Here is a 17,802-nt window from a genome sequence, read left to right as displayed (position 1 = left end):
CCTGGTTTTTGAAGCTAGATCAATGATTTTCGTTCACTTAAATAACTTTTTTCGCTAATTTTATTTTTGAGCGCTAGAGCAATTAAATAAGTTCCAAAAAGTCCAAAATCTACCTAACTGATTATTATGCTGCAAAAAAGGTGTGATATCCAAAATTGATAACATTTCGTCAAAAAAGGGGGCTAATTTGCATTTTAGTTTCCCTCCTGTTGCCTCTTAAACGTTATTTTTCTAGTTCTAATTTACGTAAGCTTTTAAGTAAATAAATATACTTACCACAATAATTCATCTCCGTAAGGATGAGTTGACTATTAGTCACAGAGACAATAACTTCCTTGTGGTTTTAATAAGAGTGCATCAAGGTGGTTAGAATACTTTAAGCTAGTTCTTGCCAAGTCGATGCCAACAAAAAACTGACAGACAGACAGACGGACAAAGTCGCACTATAAGCACACCTCGGACACTGGCGATCAAATAATATTTGATTCATATATTATGTGAAAGAGGCGCGTTCCTAGTACAGACTCTAAGTACACCTACATACACGAGGTGAACGCGTACTATGCTGGTATGAGTGAAATATGACAGATCGACTGTTCGTGTTTTTGACAGGCGGTAACTGTGAGGTAACCGAGAGAGGGTGGGCGGCACTTTCAGCGGGGAGCGGGAGTGGCCATACTGTACGATAGTACTATTTATTATACTGTGCCATAAGGGTTCCTTTTGTGCCTTTTTGTTACGGAACCCTAAAAAGAAAGACAAAATGATTTGCAAGTAAAGTAATAATTTATTATAAATTATAAATGCACATTTGAAAGACTAAAAATAATCACATGACACGTTAAAATCATCACAAGTTTCTTAAATTAAATACTATCCTAACATTATGTGGCCACAGGCTACCTTGTAAGTATGAAGGGTAGAGGAAAGAAAAAATCTCTTGTTTGGTAAAGCAGTTGCTAAAGTGTCTAGCTGTTAGCTATGACAACAGTTCCATATCTCTCCTGAGCGCTAGACTACCTTCTAGGACTTGAAACAAACGTGGCCGCTCTTTACGAACTGACGTGCATTGTCGGAAATTTGAAAATTTTAGGAAGTATTGAGGGCTTCTGTCGCTATCTAATTTAATGTTTTGACGTGCACATTTTCATACAAAGAGAGTATTCTCCTTACGCCTGCCATCCGACCTTCTAAGGTCTAAAAATATATCAAAAGAATCTATGACTTGTTATCCTTATTATTGACTTGGAAGTCGATGCCGAGTTGCGCCGGGTTGACACCGGCGATGGCGGTGGCGACGGGGCGGGCGAGGGCAATGCCGGAAACAGCCACGGCGGTGGCTTGGGGCCGAGATGCTGCTAGACCGTTCTCGCCGATCACTGCTAAACCTGTAACACACGATCATCATCATTAGAAGTCATCACGTCATTAGAAACATCACGAACGCACGATCATACTACATAAAGAAAGATATAATAGTTTTCTGACTGATTGTCTGTTTGTGCATTGCGGTAGCTACCATTGAGTAGCTAACCTTACTTAAACTCGGATGAACCAAACTGTCAAACTTTAGGAAAAGTTATCAAGGTAGATATTTAGATTGAGTCGATTGATCCGAGAACTTGTTAAACGCTCATAAATTTATTCATGAAAAGGATCAAGCCCATTTAAAAGACATTTTGTACATTTTGCTTTGGCCTTCTTAATGGCTTTTAATAAGGCCTGATGCTTAAATCTCTCATGTGACTATATGCGTACCAACAGGTTTAGCTTCGGCAATAGTGATGCCAGATATGGGAAGCCCGATGTTGTCTTCACCATCATCGGGCGACTCGATGCCAACGCCCTCTTCGCCAACCTGAAAGAAACTCAGCTTTACTCGGAATCTTGCTGTCTTTGTCTCTTAAAATTAACTGCTAATGTTCAATTCAGATTTGAAATGCTTTCTAATTATGTCACTAAATTAAATCGATAAAACTTTACAAGAGTTGTTATACTTACATCTTCCTCATCATTCTCATACTGCCTCTTCGATCCACTCTTAAATAATACATCGACATTATCCCCAACTTCATCAATAAGCTTAATAGTGTTCGACGCGGCGTCTCCCAGGGAAGCCAACTGGGTCCGGAACCTTTCCTTGTCACTATTAGTCAAAGCACCAGTTTTCCTTCCAAGATTATGAAGTTTTATCAGACCACTAGAAAGCGACTGCAGATTTTCTAGATTCTTCGCTAATACTTTAGATAGAAGACTCTCGTCGACATTTTTGACGACGTTCTCGTTGCTTATCTTCTCTTCTGAAACTATGACTTCGCTGATGACGACTCCTCGGTTGTTGGTCTTTACTTCTAGGTATTGGCCCTTGCCGCCGCCGTAAAATGGTAGGTATTGGACTGTTGCCCTAAAAATAAAGGGATTTTTTGTTATTATACTCTGTTTAAAAGGTTTTGAAGTTAATATGATTTACACCTAAACAATAATATTTAAACACTTGATATGTACGTGAGTGATGAAATATTATTAGGGTTAATATTTATAAATAAATTGTACATTCCTGTTATATTGATTGAGTGACAGTAGTTTTTTTTTTCACCATCAATTGTCAAATTCCATTATATCGATTTATCCTTTATTTGGACACAAGGAATAAATATCCCATCCTATTTTGAATTTTATCGTTCTTTGACTGGTTTCAGTATTAACTAAATTTTGAAATCCTCATGTCAGAGAGTTAAACAAATTGCTCTGAATAACTGCTCTATTCGAAAGTCAAGTTTGATCTAGATATGATATGGATTGGATATGTCAGTGTCAAATATTCCGAATAATATAAAGATAAGCTAAAGCGCCTGCGTAATGTTTCAAGATGTTTCGTTTGAAGGCTGACTTTGCGTCGTCAAAAAACAACTCAGCCAGAGGCTGATGGCAACAACCGGAACAACAAGCGGCCCGGTTCTAATTTTAATAAACATGAAAAACTAGATCTGGATACGATATGGACTGAATATATTATAGTCAAACGTGATGTTGTTGCTTATAAAATGCCCATCTTAGTATGCTAAGAGTATTAATTACCAATTTATATAGATTCATAACGCACGCCAATTTCATTAAAAAAATTATTAAAATGAAAAAAAAACGTCAAATTAGCGTATGCATACAGATAAGTAAAATAAATTAGAATCAGGCCCCATGTCTCATCGAGTAAAATCGAAGCAAAGGTGATAACGCAAGCATTACAAACGTTTAGGGAATAAAACAAACATCGGATAGTTATCAAATAATTTATTGAAATTACATAAACAACATCTATATTAAAAAAATATTTAGTACAACATTCATTTCGTAACTAAATTTACTAAAATAACTATTTGTGAGTGTGTTTAGTAAAACGTCCAACTTTGTCGGTTATCATTAAAGCGAGATTTACTTGTATCTTTATATGAATACACTGCCAAAGCGGCTCAATAGCAATGGAAATGGACAACACTTTTAGACGTTTTCCAGTGCACACTCACATTTAATTCGATTCGAAAAACAATTTCAAGAGATCATTCGAATGTGCTTTTCGAAATCGGTAAATTCAGTCTATTAAAGCATCCTTGAGTTTTAGTTAAACAATATGATTTATGTTTACAATTATGTTATTAAACTACATTATTTTAGCCTCCATATGCCAATTTAATATTAAATGCATAATTTGATTCATATCAGATTGTGTTCATACAAGTAGAGATCGGACTGGGCATGAGCGATGCCTCCAGGGCCAACTACAGCCGACGCCTTCGGGTTAAACACTACTTTTCCCGTGTGCCCGGACCCTATGATCACGTGAGAAACTGGATTCGCAATCGCCGTACCCTTAGGGCCATTTACGGCATGCGCGACTGGTTTCAAAAACAAAGTGAAAGTACTGTCTCCGGCAGACGGCGACTGCACAAAGTTTATTCCGTCAAATTGATACTCTTCTGGTTGTTGGTTGTATCCGCTGTACGCGTCGTATCCAGAGTATTCTCTTCCTCCTCCGAATCTTCTCCAGACTCCCCAACTAACAAGAAAGAAAATTAAGTTTAATAAGAGGAAAGAAGAAAAGAAAAAGGTTAAGATGAAAGGTTAGGTAAGCAAGAAAAAGCGTTTAGTTTGATTCAGGATGGTAGTAAATTGTAGGCCCTATAGCAACAATTTTGCCCTCTGGAATCGCTTCTAATAATCTTGGAACCGAACCGTCGGTGGCGGCTTGCTGCTGCTGCAGGCGAGTCACGATAGTTGAGAGGTCGACGTCGGACGTGAGAGCCACGACTCGCGAGGACGGCCCGGCGACTGCGAGCCCTCCGGGCTGCGTGTAGGCCAGCCCGCCGGGGCCCACTATGGCTGCTCCTCCTTTTCCAGCAGTCGCTACTCCTCCCGGACCCGCGATAGCTACGCCTCCTCTCCTCACTTTAAGCTTATTTATGAAGAACCCAGGATTATAAGTAGGCACGGATGGGCGACCTCCGAATAGCGAAAATCCACCCATGTGAAATCTCAAATCGTCGTCTTTTGGCACAGTTTTTGTATCTTGTGCTGGTGCTTCGGGTTTGACAGGTTTCACAGCAGACACTAACGTAGCACCAGGTTTATTGAAAAACTTTTTCAATTTTTTTGAACTATCCGGAATTTTCATTTTTGGAGCTTCTGTAGAGACGTTCCTTTTTCTAATCGCCCTTGCTTCTCTAGCATTGGGTTTAGCCTCCGGTATGAGTAGATTTGCGTTTTCATTCGTATTCCCTTCTTCAACTTCAATCATTTCTTCAGTGCCATCTTCTATAGCTTTTTGTTTTCTGTTACACACGTCAGCGTTTTGGCCATATTCAAAGAAGTTATTCCAACCTCCGCCATGAAGGAATCCAAGTAGTGGATCTTTGACTAAAATAGGAAAAAATGGCGCTAATGGCCAATTTATATTAAAAGGGAGTGTGATCGGTGGTCTCTGTCGTGTCTGGAATTGAGAGTCAGATTCTATGGTATTAAACATGTTTTGTGCATATCGATCATGAACATTATTTGATGGTGATGGTGAAGGCAAAACAAGGACGGGTATACTTGTGATATACGGAACACTAGCCGTAGTGCTCTGTGCTTGGTTAATAGCTACTAAATCAGCTGGAAGCTGCCCATACTGCAATGCCCTAGAATTGTCATACCGAAACTCATTAATGTTATCATTTACAAGATAATTATTCTCATGCTTCTTTTGTACATCCGAGTAACCATTAAGTTTTCCATCGGCTATAATTTGCTGTATTTTTTGTAGAGTTGCTGCGTCCAGAACGTAATCTCCAAGACTATGTGTTTGCGAATTTTTGTTTCTCTTCCTATTTGGTTTTACTAGTCCTTTGTTAATAGCACTTATTTTGTTTAAAATTTCTTGCGTATTATTATTGTCTATTTCAGGGTATCTGATTTGTTCTCGTGGCAATTCTTCATCGTCGCTGATATCATCATCCGTTACTTCTTCAGGCATATTGAATCTCGGTGAAGCCGCTAACCTGAAATGTAAAAAATATTGAAGTAAGTACTTGTTTATTGATATAATTAAATTAAATGCCTTGCCCAAGCGTGTTATTAATTCAGCGTGAATCCTAATTGGAGTTAATTTCATACACATTATCTTTACAATTTCTTATGAAATCTTATTTATTTTAGGCATGGGAATCTACGTGAGTATTAATGTTTGCTATTTTACATTTGACTTTAGTAAGCGGAAGAAGCGTTAATAAATCACCAAAGATACTTGAACCATGGCGCCCGGTGAAGTACCTCCATCCACTAGTATTATTGTGTCGCATGGATAGTAAACGCAGAGGAGTGAGAAGTTAGTAGGAGTAAGAGGCACCACGAGGAATAACTTTAAATTGATGGATTATTGTTTGTACTAATCAAGGTAAGTAAAAGTATTTATTTAACGTCCTGTGAGCTCTAGGATTACTACGGCTCCTATTAAATGTGTAATAAATGGCCAGTATTATTTAATTAGTAGATAATTGAAAGATTTCATCTTTTTTTATATACTACATCGGTGGCAAACAAGCATACGGTCCACTTGATGGAAAGCGGTCACCGTAACATTCATCATTGTAAATATTCTAGGTAGTAAGTGTTCCAAAGCCATCTGAAGGCAAATCTCCATTGCGCGGGATTTACTTCTACCCTATCCAAAATTTACGTAACAATATTTTTTTATTAACTACTACAGCTTTAACACAAAACGATGAATTTAAATTAATATTCCTTCTTATGTTCCTCTATCCTTTACAGATATTCTCGATTTGTATTGGTTAGTTGTGCTTTTGATTTATAACATGTGCATTTTCCGATCTACCGATTAAATATAAACGCAACACCTTTTACACCTCATTCATATTTCTTTGTACAACATTTAAAATCTTTCAATTCGTTATATTAAAAAAATCGGACATTGTACAGGATCCAATATTTTTCTTGCTTTATAGTCTTTGAGTCTATAATTCATATTTTTAATTTTGTAGTCTTATTATTATTTTTAATATTAAATCGAATCAAATAGTCACCCCATAGCCCAAAAACTTCAATAAATGAGACGATTGATCGTTTACTACTTGGTTTTATATCTTATACTAAAACCATCAACAACTCTTTTGAATATTTATTTATGTGAATCATTAGAAAGTGGCGTGAATGTGCATATTCAAGACGATACTTACTCACTGTCAGAAGGCCGGGACGACGCCTCTAAAAGACAGCATGCCAGCATCACCTGGAATTATAATTAAAAAAAACTATTATTAGTTGAATCCAAAACTATTTCTTTAGTACTATATATTTTTATTTCTTATTATATCTTGATGACCGGTCTGGCTCAGTCGGTAGTGAACCTGCCTGCTAAGCCGCGGTCCTGGGTTCGAATCCCGGTAAGGGCATTTATTTGTGTGATGACCACAGATATTTGGTTATATTATCCTGAGTCATGGATGTTTTCTATCTATATAAGTGTGTATTTATCTATTTAAGTATGAAAATGAAAATGAAAATGAGATATTTATTTTTCAAGTAGGCATATTACAATGCGCATATGAACGTCAAATAAAGCTACGCCGGCTCTAACCCTACGCCTCAGCCTCGAGAAGATTTCAGCCCCCCCTCAGTTGAGAGGGGGGTATCCACTATGGGACCGGCAAGAAACTCGGCGGGCAACTTCTTTTCAAAACATTACATCTTATAATTAACATGCATTCAATAACAAGATACAATTTAACATGCAAAAGTATATGAACAGACTAGGTACTCTATGGAAATTAATTTCAATAAATTATATTATTGCTTAATAATACGTCGTTCTTCTTCAGAGAAAACATATCAAATTGTCACAGAAGAAAAAGATAATATGAATATGAATAAAAAGATAATATGAATATGAATACAAAGATAATATATATGTATATCGTCACAACTTAGCACCCATTACAAGCTTTGCTTAGTTTGAGGCTAAGTCGATCTGTGTAAGGTGTCGCCAATATTGATTTTTATTTATTTCTTTAATAATTCAAAAAACAAGTTTTAAGTTGTAATAGGACTATTTCAAGTATTTCATAACTTTATAAACTCAAACAAATAACTCATACAGGAAATCTGTATTGCCCTAACCCTAAACGAAACTCGGCTAAGTAGTTTGCAAAGTTTATATTTATTTAATCAAAGACGAATGACATGTTAAACGGTTTAATCAATCAATGGGATCAAGTTTCCACCAAGGCAGACATTTTCTTCTTTTAAATTTATTCTAAGCCTAATAATAGCATCGATTGCAGACGTTACTGCTTATCAAAAGTTAAATTGTAAGATTCGTAACTAATGTCTTTAAAAACTGCTCGTTTATTCTCACATTAATCATTTATGAATGAAAGTAATTCCCCAAAAGAACTACAAATGATGAATGTACAGATCTATGACCGCTATTACTTACACCGTTCTAGTTCACACAAACTATTGTTTCGGCAACAGCTGCGATTAATGCAAATTTGCCAAATTTTCACCTGGCCCCGTTGCCAAACAATGAAAAGAAAATCACCGATACGATAAGTATAAATGTGGGATATTAACCTAAATGTATGATGAATCTAAATACCTACATAGTCATTTCAAACAAAATCTTATACCTATGTACATACTTATATAGGCTACCCAAATTTCTTTAGGTGTTTGCTGGTGTACCTAACATCGATAGTAGGAGATTTAGTGTGTTAAATTATGAAGGTGACTCTAATTGATGAATAATTATGTACTTACACGTCATTCTTCATTTAAACCATGGTTCTTACAATATTTATAGTTGTGAAATAGAAAAAAAAATAAACAATGTTTTACAGTGAGCCTATAAGGGCACATACTACTCGTTATATTATATTCTACTCGTCTAACTTTAGTGGTTTGTGTCCCATTCAGTAATTTCAATTATTTTGCTGCATCTTAGATAATAAGAATGCTCTTCAAAAGTTCATCGACCTCGACAACAAAAAGTAACTTTTAAATCGTATCCTTAATTTAGAAAACCGGCTGCGATTTCTCTGCATTTGTTTATCAAGAACGGCAAGTTGTATCGCACTGCCCACATTCACATTAAATGTATTCAACTTAGTAACATTTCTTCGACAAAATAACATTTAAAGAGCTTTTTCCCTGACTAATCAGTTTATAACAACTTGGACGATATATACCGGGGCTGACAAAGCCCATACAAAAAAGCGTACCACTGAAATGTATGGGCCTTTTAGGAGTAAACGAGATGGCAGATTTATTTGGAAGTGGCAAATATCATAATTATTTTCCCCAAATAGTTTTGCGTGTTTCTATTTTTTATAAGAACAAATGACATACTTTTTTATCAATACACAATTTGAAAAAATAAATTTGTAGTCAAAGCGTAGTTACGATAGTATTTAATAGGAGGCGCTAAAAAACTGAGGTGTGATTATTAGTATGAAGATTGTCAATCCTATATAAATCATCCTTGATAGCAAGTAATAAAGACTGTAAAAATACTATTGTTAGTAAGTAATATCATTTGTAAATCTCATTACGTTCCTGTAAGGTATCCCAATCATGTTTGTTTTTTACACTTTTCTTTTTATGTGATCTATCATCAAAATCCAGATAAAATATTCGTTTATAATAAATTAAATTCAATATAATAACTTTTAAATTATACAACATCGTGATGTGAAAGTGCTACTCTGCATGATGTCGATGATGTGATTTAGTGATCGATTTTTTGTCTGTGAAACTTTTTGCAGCTCACGTCTGCACCAAACTAGATTTGAAAGGCGAAGAAAGTGAAACCCAGTCTAGTAGATATCCTAAATGTTTAGATACTATTTTGATGTTTAGTATAATATTATTAGTATCAATATATTTACATAATTTGACATGATAATCATTCATAATGAGGTATTCCCGATGAACTACACAGTATGGGGTTCTTCAAAAAAGGAGTGTACAAGTTTCTAATGGGTCGGCAACGCGCACGTGACACCCCTTGAGTTGCGGGCGTCCATTAGGTTACGGTGACCGCTTTCCATCAGGCGGGCCGTATACCTGTTTGCCACCGACGTGGTATTAAAAAAAAATACATGCAGTGCATATACATAATTAATATTCATATATGACTGAAGTTAATTATTTGACTGTCTTATGTTAACATGTTTGTGGATTCCTAACAGATAATGATTTAATATTATTATGCTCTATATAAACACGATCCAGTTTTACCTATAAGTAACAACATTTTATAATTAATAAAATGAGGAAGAGGAACAGAAATGCTTTCAATTCCAGTAAATTCTACAAACTGTGTCAAGCGTTGGTGGCGAGCCAAAACACATCACATAAATATTGACCATATAAACTACATGTAGGATGGAAAATTCCATTTTGGGGAAACCAGCAGGTTATAGTAATATTAGACGATTGAAACATGATCGCACGCTTTGAGCTTTTAAAAGCGAAGTCAAATTACTACATTAGTGAATACAATCAATAATTTCAAAATCGTTTGTAATGTTCATAATACATAATTATATTCATATTCATTTGTATTAATCATACATTGTCATGGTTTCATACATTCATAGTACTTAAGTATTAAACAATAATAATTAGTATAAGTAGGTATGTCAGAAATGTGTACAGTAAAATTTAAAAATAAAATTTAAGAATAAAATTTAAAAATAAAATTAGTTATCATTTTAAACATTGAACATTTCTTATTGTAGCTATATAGCTGAGCTATATTATGCCACATAGGTGACATAATGTGAATTATGTGATTGATGGGTATCTTCTCTTCCTACCCAGACACACTAAAGTAAACAAAAAGTACCACTTATATATTTACTTCAAAAAACACATCTAGCGAATTCATAGTCAGTTTTTGATTCGACGACTTAAAGCCAAGATCAATGACCGCTACTTGAAATCACTTAACGCTCAGACCGCTCTGGTTTACCCTGTAAGGGATTTAAGGTCAAGAATAATTAGGGTTATTTAAGATAATTTCAACAACTGAAGTGGAACAGGGCCTGGCCCAGTATTACAAAAGATAAAAAACGAGTTTGGTGTGACATTTAAAGTTTTTTTTTTTTTTTAGTTTATTTCAGAATTTTTTAAATTCCTTTTGAAGTTAACACTTTCCCAAAATATCTATGGTCTAAAGTATTCTGAGGTAAAAAATTTAATGCGTAAATATTTACGTAGGTATATAAAATATGATCACGTCTTTTAAGTCATAAAAATCATACACTAAAATAGTAAATATGAATATAATTTGTATCCTTAATTTAGTAGCAGTATTACCTAGGTATTCTAAGCTAGCTTTCTAGTACTTATAGTGCAACAAAATAATTCGAAGTGCACATACTCGTAGTATCAGTGCAACATCTCAAGTACCGTCAGCAACGGAAGGTAACGACTGTTTCCTTATCTGCAGTGTTTAGAGCGCGTGACACCACGGCGGGGAGAAACAGGACAGTTCATACACTGGCATCAGGATGGTATTTGATGCATTCGGTTATTTTATGTATTTGTGCGTCAATAGTACGGAAGTTGGAGAAATACCAGCAAAATTACTGAATGAAACGTTTTTGCTGTTTTGTTCGTCATTATTCTTATTAAAAGGAAATTATCTTTAAAAAAAAATAAGAGGATACGGTAGCGAAAATGCTAAAATGGAAAGGCCCCTTTCAACTTGGGAATTTTAGTTAAATATACAAGTGTTATTAACTAGATTTATCGAAAAAAAATAGTCCATTAAGAACAACTCAGTCAAAAGATATTTCAAAAAAATCTTTAAAATCGAGGTTCCGCTCTCAACTCTTTCCTCCTTCAAAACTTAATCAATCGGAACAAAATTTGAGAATCTGAATAACAATGAAATAATCTATGTCGGACCGTTTAGCTTTTTACTAGGTTTAGCTTTTTTTAGCTTTTTTGGTTAATTGTTACCAATCTTGAGTATCACACCTTTTTTGCGCCACAATGAAAACCGGCCAAGAGCGTGACGGGCCACGCTCAGTGTAGGGTTCCGTAGTTTTTCGTATTTTTCTCAAAAACTACTGAACCTATCAAGTTCAAAACAATTTTCCTAGAAAGTCTTTATAAAGTTCTACTTTTGTGATTTTTTTCATATTTTTTAAACATATGGTTCAAAAGTTAGAGGGGGGGGACGCACTTTTTTTTCCTTTAGGAGCGATTATTTCCGAAAATATTAATATTACCAAAAAACGATTTTAGTAAACCCTTATTCATTTTTAAATACCTATCCAACAATATATCACACGTTGGGGTTGGAATGAAAAAAAATATCAGCCCCCACTTAAACCATACCATACCATACCATGGGGTACCATAATAAAACATTTTTTTCCATTTTTTATTTTTGCACTTTGTTGGCGTGATTGATATACACATTGGTACCAAATTTCAGCTTTCTAGTGCTTACGGTTACTGAGATTATCCGCGGACGGACGGACGGATGGACGGACGGACGGACGGACAGACAGACATGGCGAAACTATAAGGGTTCCTAGTTGACCACGGAACCCTAAAAAGGCCGTTTTTGGACATTTTTGATTGGCTCTAGAGTCTATAAAAAGCAGAATATAAAAAAAAAACCGGCCAAGAGCGTGTCGGGCCACGCTCAGTGTAGGGTTCCGTAGTTTTCCGTATTTTTTTCAAAAACTACTGAACCTATCAAGTTCAAAACAATTTTCCTAGAAAGCTTTTATAAAGGTCTATTTTTGTGATTTTTTTCATATTTTTTAAACGTATGGTTCAAAAGTTAGAGGGGGGGGGACGCACTTTTTTTCCTTTAGGAGCGATTATTTCCGAAAATATTAATATTATCAAAAAACGATCTTAGTAAACCCTTATTCATTTTTAAATACCTATCCAACAATATATCACACGTTGGGGTTGGAATGAAAAAAAATATCAGCCCCCACTTTACATGTAGGGGGGGTACCCCAATAAAACATTTTTTTCCATTTTTTATTTTTGCACTTTGTTGGCGTGATTGATATACATATTGGTACCAAATTTCAGCTTTCTAGTGCTTACGGTTACTGAGATTATCCGCGGACGGACGGACGGACGGACGGACGGACGGACGGACAGACAGACATGGCGAAACTATAAGGGTTCCTAGTTGACTACGGAACCCTAAAAACGGTCCGACACGGATAAAAATAATAACAATCTGTGTTAAAAAAACCATTGCTCCATCTTCAAAAACCAGGGAGGAAATAGTCGAGAGCGTTTGTATGGAGAATAGACCCCTACCGTATCGTCTTAAGTTAATTTCTTATGAATTAAAAAATCATAGAAAAAAATAATAAATCAAAATGAGTAAATTTAATTGTTTTTTAAATTATATTGTCATGCTGTTAAGTCCAGTTTGCAATAAGTTTCCCTTCCAGCGTGAGTGCTTAATCGTTGAACTCATCTTCTTGACATTGCCTAGCAACATAGCTTGCCTACTTTAAAATGCATCACCAGCAAACTACAAGGTGTGATTTACTGAGAATAACTCGGTCAAGTGCGACATACATTCAAAAGTACCTTGACAAATGACCAATGACACTAGGGTTTTATAACCAAGGTACAGTCCCCGGCATAAATTAAGCTATACAAAGAAAGCCGCAAAGTTATCTGACAGCATCTTGTTTGTAGAGCTATTAGAGCGAGTCACATATTATTGCGACCTTTGAAGAGTCACATAAAAGGTAACTGGCGCCTAAGATGGTCCGGTTCTTAAGCTTTACCATTTTCAAAATGTTATAGTTTTGTAAGTATGAATGAGCTTAAATTAAGTGTCCACGTTCGTTAGTACTATAAACAAAATTATATTAAAAATTATAATATAAAAACTAAAATATATGATTTTGTCAATATTTTATTCATTTAGGTTATCCTGTTTTGACAACCATCAGATTGATTTATCACCTAACTTGAAAGTTTAAAAAAACTTGTAAACTCTCAGCTCAATCAAATATAAAACTAATTATCATGCAAAATTTGACCCGAGCAAACATAAACATTGCAGTCGTCATCAGAAACAATTTTTCTTAGCTTTAGCTCAGTGGGCAAAAAATAATAGAAAATAATAGTGGCGCCACCGTCTATCTATCCGCTTTGAATGTGGCAACTATTTTGACACTTCTGTATGAGAAAAGTAAGTGTTGCTATGATAAAAAAATCCCATTTCTATTCTCTTTTTGGAAAGCTATCTATATTTCTAAAGCATTTTGACATAAGTACATATTAGGCAACAAACATACAATTGGCTATCTTAGGCATTGGTACTAATTTAATGTAAGCGACTGTACATTTAAGAATAGTGACATACAGGTTAACGATAGCGTAAACTTTCAAAACTTGTCGGAGTAAAAGTTCTGGTTGAAATGAACTGGAAAAGTTTATTGTCTTAGACAAATATCTGTCACTTTCTGACGTGTTATGTGCGTAAGTTATGGAGCAGTGGATTGATAATTTTAAACGATGAATATAAGTATGTATACTTGATAGTCTTTAGATTAAGATCTGTTTGGCCTAGTCGGTACGCCTGCTACGCCGCGGTCCCGGGTTCGAATCCCGGTAAGGGCATTTATTTGTCAATCTGTGTAAGAATGTCCTACAATATTTATTTATTTAAGATCTTATATGAGCATGACTAAACCGTGTTTTCTGCTTTATTATGTTACTTTTACTAAGTAATTGACCTTTTGCTTTATGTTAATTGATCATGTCCTCGACATATGTAAAGGGTACCTCTAAAAAAATAGAATTACATACTTATATTAGTTATTTGTACCTGTAACTTTTATTATATCTTTAATCACTTCTCTTTAAATAAATTATGAGTATGGCTTAATATAATGTTGTATAATGTTTTTTTTTTTTTGTTTTAAAATTCCGAATATATAGTTTATTAAGTTTATTTAGTTGATTATGTTTTAGAGCTACTAACCATATTATGGAACCTGTTTTCTGCAATTTTTTTTTTTTAATTAACATAGTGGCAATAAACTGAACGACACTTTGCACTAGTGTGTCAATAGAAAGATAGAAGATTTTTTTTTAATTAGTGTTTAAAATCATAAACAGCCTCCTTTAGCACCAATAATATATATTGCCGGTACAGTTATATTTTTAAGGCAATGAACTCTGAGTTTTCCCTCACTGCCAGTTGAGAGGTTATTCGCACGACATTTTTTGTTGCGTAATGTATGCCAAAGTCATTAAACAAAGTGGTATACAAACAATACTTGACAAGAAAACTTTTTTTTATGATGAATGCATTTTGAATGCTAAATTAGTTTTTTATTTAATTGAGCTGAAAGTTGACATACGTTTTTTTTTAAATTTCAAGTAAATTGGGTGATAACTTAGTATTGGAGGTTTCCAAAACAAGATATTGACAAAATACTTTTTTATATTTGAAGTCTTAACTGAAAATCCGATTGAGGTTTTATAATGCTCGATAAGAATAAATTAATGGGGACTTATCGTAGAGACTCAGAGACGCCACCGGAGACCGAAGAGCTGGCAACTTCCTCGCTCAGCGTATTAGCTTGATAATCCAGCGAGGAAATGCTGCCTGCGTCTTCGGTACTATGCCACAGGGGCCATTTTTAGAATTATATTAGTTTAATTTTAGATTTATTTAGTATAATTTTTATTTTATGTTTTATTTTAGATTTAGTTAGTTTAATTTATTTTAAGGCAATATTATGTACCTATAATTAATTACCTATGAAATAAACATGTATATTATATACCGGGTGGAATAGAACGACGATCTTTTACTTAAACAGGACATTGTTCACCCTAGGAGCATTATATTTTCCCAATAAACTATGTTAATATTCTTTTCCGTTTACGAGATAAAGCTTGTTAAAATTTAGTGCATAAATCCACCTGTTTCAACCCTAGAACGTTGATCGGGCGATGACCTGATGTATTTAAGTTCAATGACCTTTTGTACCAAACATAAATAAAATGACAATTACGTGTCACTGCTAAATAAAATATGTATGATTAGACAGGTCTAGATTGCCGATCATAAATAATAATCAAAAAGGTTATGCCAACCAAAGTTTGGCAAGGAAGTTACTCTTTTTAACTACAGGCAAAGAAAATAATACTGTCTCTTTTTTTTCTAATAACACTGTTAAATATCCATCGGTAAGTTAATCTAATGTTTTAATAGTGAAATATCTTTGCTAAGAATATTTAACCGGAGTAGGTAACGCAACTATCGTGTAGCAACGAAACTTTTTACATAAACATTGTTTTAAGGCAATGATACTGGCCAGTTTTGTGCTTGACGATTGATTGAATACAATTTGACATTGTCATTGGCAAAAATTTCATATCGTGCTAAAAATTATTTCAAAATGCCTCAATTAAATGGTAGAGGTTATTTAAATTTGCTTTTCGTTATACAGGACACCAGTATCGTTGGTCAGTGAACGTTTGGGCGGCAATTCACGGAGACACCATTATAGGGCCTGTGTTTTTACCACCAACCCTCAACAGAGCGGGATACATGAACCTTTTAGATACGGAACTTTACGACTATCTCGAAGATTTGCCATTGGCCGAAAGACGACTTATCTGGTACCAACAAGATGGAGCACCAGCCCATTCCACACATGAAGTTCGATTGAAACTTACTGAGCTTTTCGGAAATCAGTGGATTGGGCGATTTGGACCACGCCGTTGGCCACCTAGATCTCCGGACCTGACGCCACTCGATTTCTTTCTGTGGGGTACTGTAAAAGATATGGTATACAAAGAAGAGTGTAACACCGCAGAAGAGATGAGGCATAGGCTTACGGTTGCCTTTGAAACCCTTCGTAGGAGAAACATCCACACCCAAATGTTGTCGCAGGTACACCGACATACGCGAGCACGGGCAGCAGCGTGCATAATCAGACATGGTGGTACTTTCGAACATCGCATGTAAATAGTGTAATATTTTAGGTAAGTGAAGTGAAGTGACATGTGTCATACTGTGCAAATGTAAATAGTAACTTTATAGCGGCAGTTAGGGTTGTCACCTACAATAAAATTATAAAATTTTAATGCTTTTTTGTTTTGTTTAACCTAGCTTTAAAATGATAACAAATTGATTTAAAATTAATTAAATAACAATATACTTTCAGGATAAATCATAGTAAAGCACCACCCTGTATATTATAAATGGGCTTACTCTTGGCCACAGACTAGCCAAAGGCAAAGACGCGGCCTACGATGGAGTGAGCTCGCCCAGAAGATGCCTGTTCACTCTTGATTTGAAGGTTGCCGGGTTATATGAGCTCGGAAATATAGCCGCCGTATATGTATATTTAATGGGGATTAGGTACATTGATTAGAACAACATAATAAAATACTGCTTTTGACTTAGCCCAGCTGGCAATTATAGGCAAGCAATTTATTTACATACACTACTCATTTTTTTTTTACGGAAAACATCAAGTGATGTCAAGGGTCAGTTTTGGTTTATTATAAAATATAAACCTTGTAACGTAATGTATTTCTAATTATATGTTCATCTCAGGTCATTGACCTGCTGACCAATTCTCTTAAAGACTTAAGTTTATTTTTAATACACGGCTATGAATTCGACATGGATGAGTCATGGATATGATCTGTCAGTGTCAAAAGTGACGTTTCTGGTTGAATCTTGACCTGACCAAAGTGTTAAAATCTGAATTGGCTCTGAATATTACGTTTATGTATTTCCAAATTTTTAATTCTGAATTGATAAAATTGTCTGATATCTAAGTATATTACGAATAAATAAACAAGAAGCAAAAAATTTTCATTATAATTTGAAAACGAAACATAACTTACCGAAAATATAATCCATGAATACGCCATTGTAAACAATTAATAAAATATTTTCTAATGAAAATGTGTAATAAATACGTCGGCGTGTAAACTCTAGCGCAGACCACTTGCGAATGTGGATCTGGGAGGCTTCGCGGCAGCTTTAGCTGCGCTGCGCGGGCGCCCGTACCACGGACACGGGTCACTTGAGAAAGTGCGCGTGAGTTTGTTTGCTGGACTTTTTGTGAGGCGTTTTATGAGTACACTGCGCCATGTCTGTGCAAATATGATGTTTAATTAGAGTTTTGAATGATTCACGGTTATTTTCATTAGACTTATACTGAACGTCTATATAATCACGGTCTATATCCCAGTCAGTATAAGTCTAATAATGTG

General features: G+C 35.0%; 1 protein-coding gene across 1 annotated transcript; it reads right to left on the bottom strand.

The window, feature by feature from the left end:
- Nucleotides 1–766: 766 nt before the first annotated feature.
- On the bottom strand, nucleotides 767–17,579 carry LOC125226569. Its single transcript, XM_048130570.1, has 7 exons — nucleotides 17,431–17,579; nucleotides 6,726–6,778; nucleotides 4,228–5,531; nucleotides 3,746–4,025; nucleotides 2,002–2,404; nucleotides 1,759–1,858; nucleotides 767–1,388 (listed from the first exon to the last, which is right to left on the bottom strand). Exons 1-7 carry the CDS (start codon nucleotides 17,455–17,457, stop codon nucleotides 1,219–1,221), a joined length of 2,337 nt encoding a protein of 778 aa, XP_047986527.1. The 5' UTR covers nucleotides 17,458–17,579; the 3' UTR covers nucleotides 767–1,218.
- Between the last annotated feature and the right edge of the window lie 223 nt (nucleotides 17,580–17,802).

The sequence above is a fragment of the Leguminivora glycinivorella genome, chromosome 5, assembly GCF_023078275.1.
Source record: "Leguminivora glycinivorella isolate SPB_JAAS2020 chromosome 5, LegGlyc_1.1, whole genome shotgun sequence".
Taxonomy (NCBI): domain Eukaryota; kingdom Metazoa; phylum Arthropoda; class Insecta; order Lepidoptera; family Tortricidae; genus Leguminivora; species Leguminivora glycinivorella.
The sequence above is the reverse complement of the archived record's forward strand: the minus strand, read 5'-3'. Positions and strand labels throughout refer to the sequence as shown.

Coding starts and splice junctions, on each gene's coding strand:
- LOC125226569 (XM_048130570.1), bottom strand. CDS start 17,457: ATGGCGTATTCATGGATTATATTTTCG. Junction 2,405..3,745: donor GGAGGCATCGCTCATGCCCA/GTCCGATCTCTA, acceptor CTTTATTTTTAG/GGCAACAGTCCAATACCTAC. Junction 1,859..2,001: donor ATGAGAATGATGAGGAAGAT/GTAAGTATAACA, acceptor AGTTTCTTTCAG/GTTGGCGAAGAGGGCGTTGG.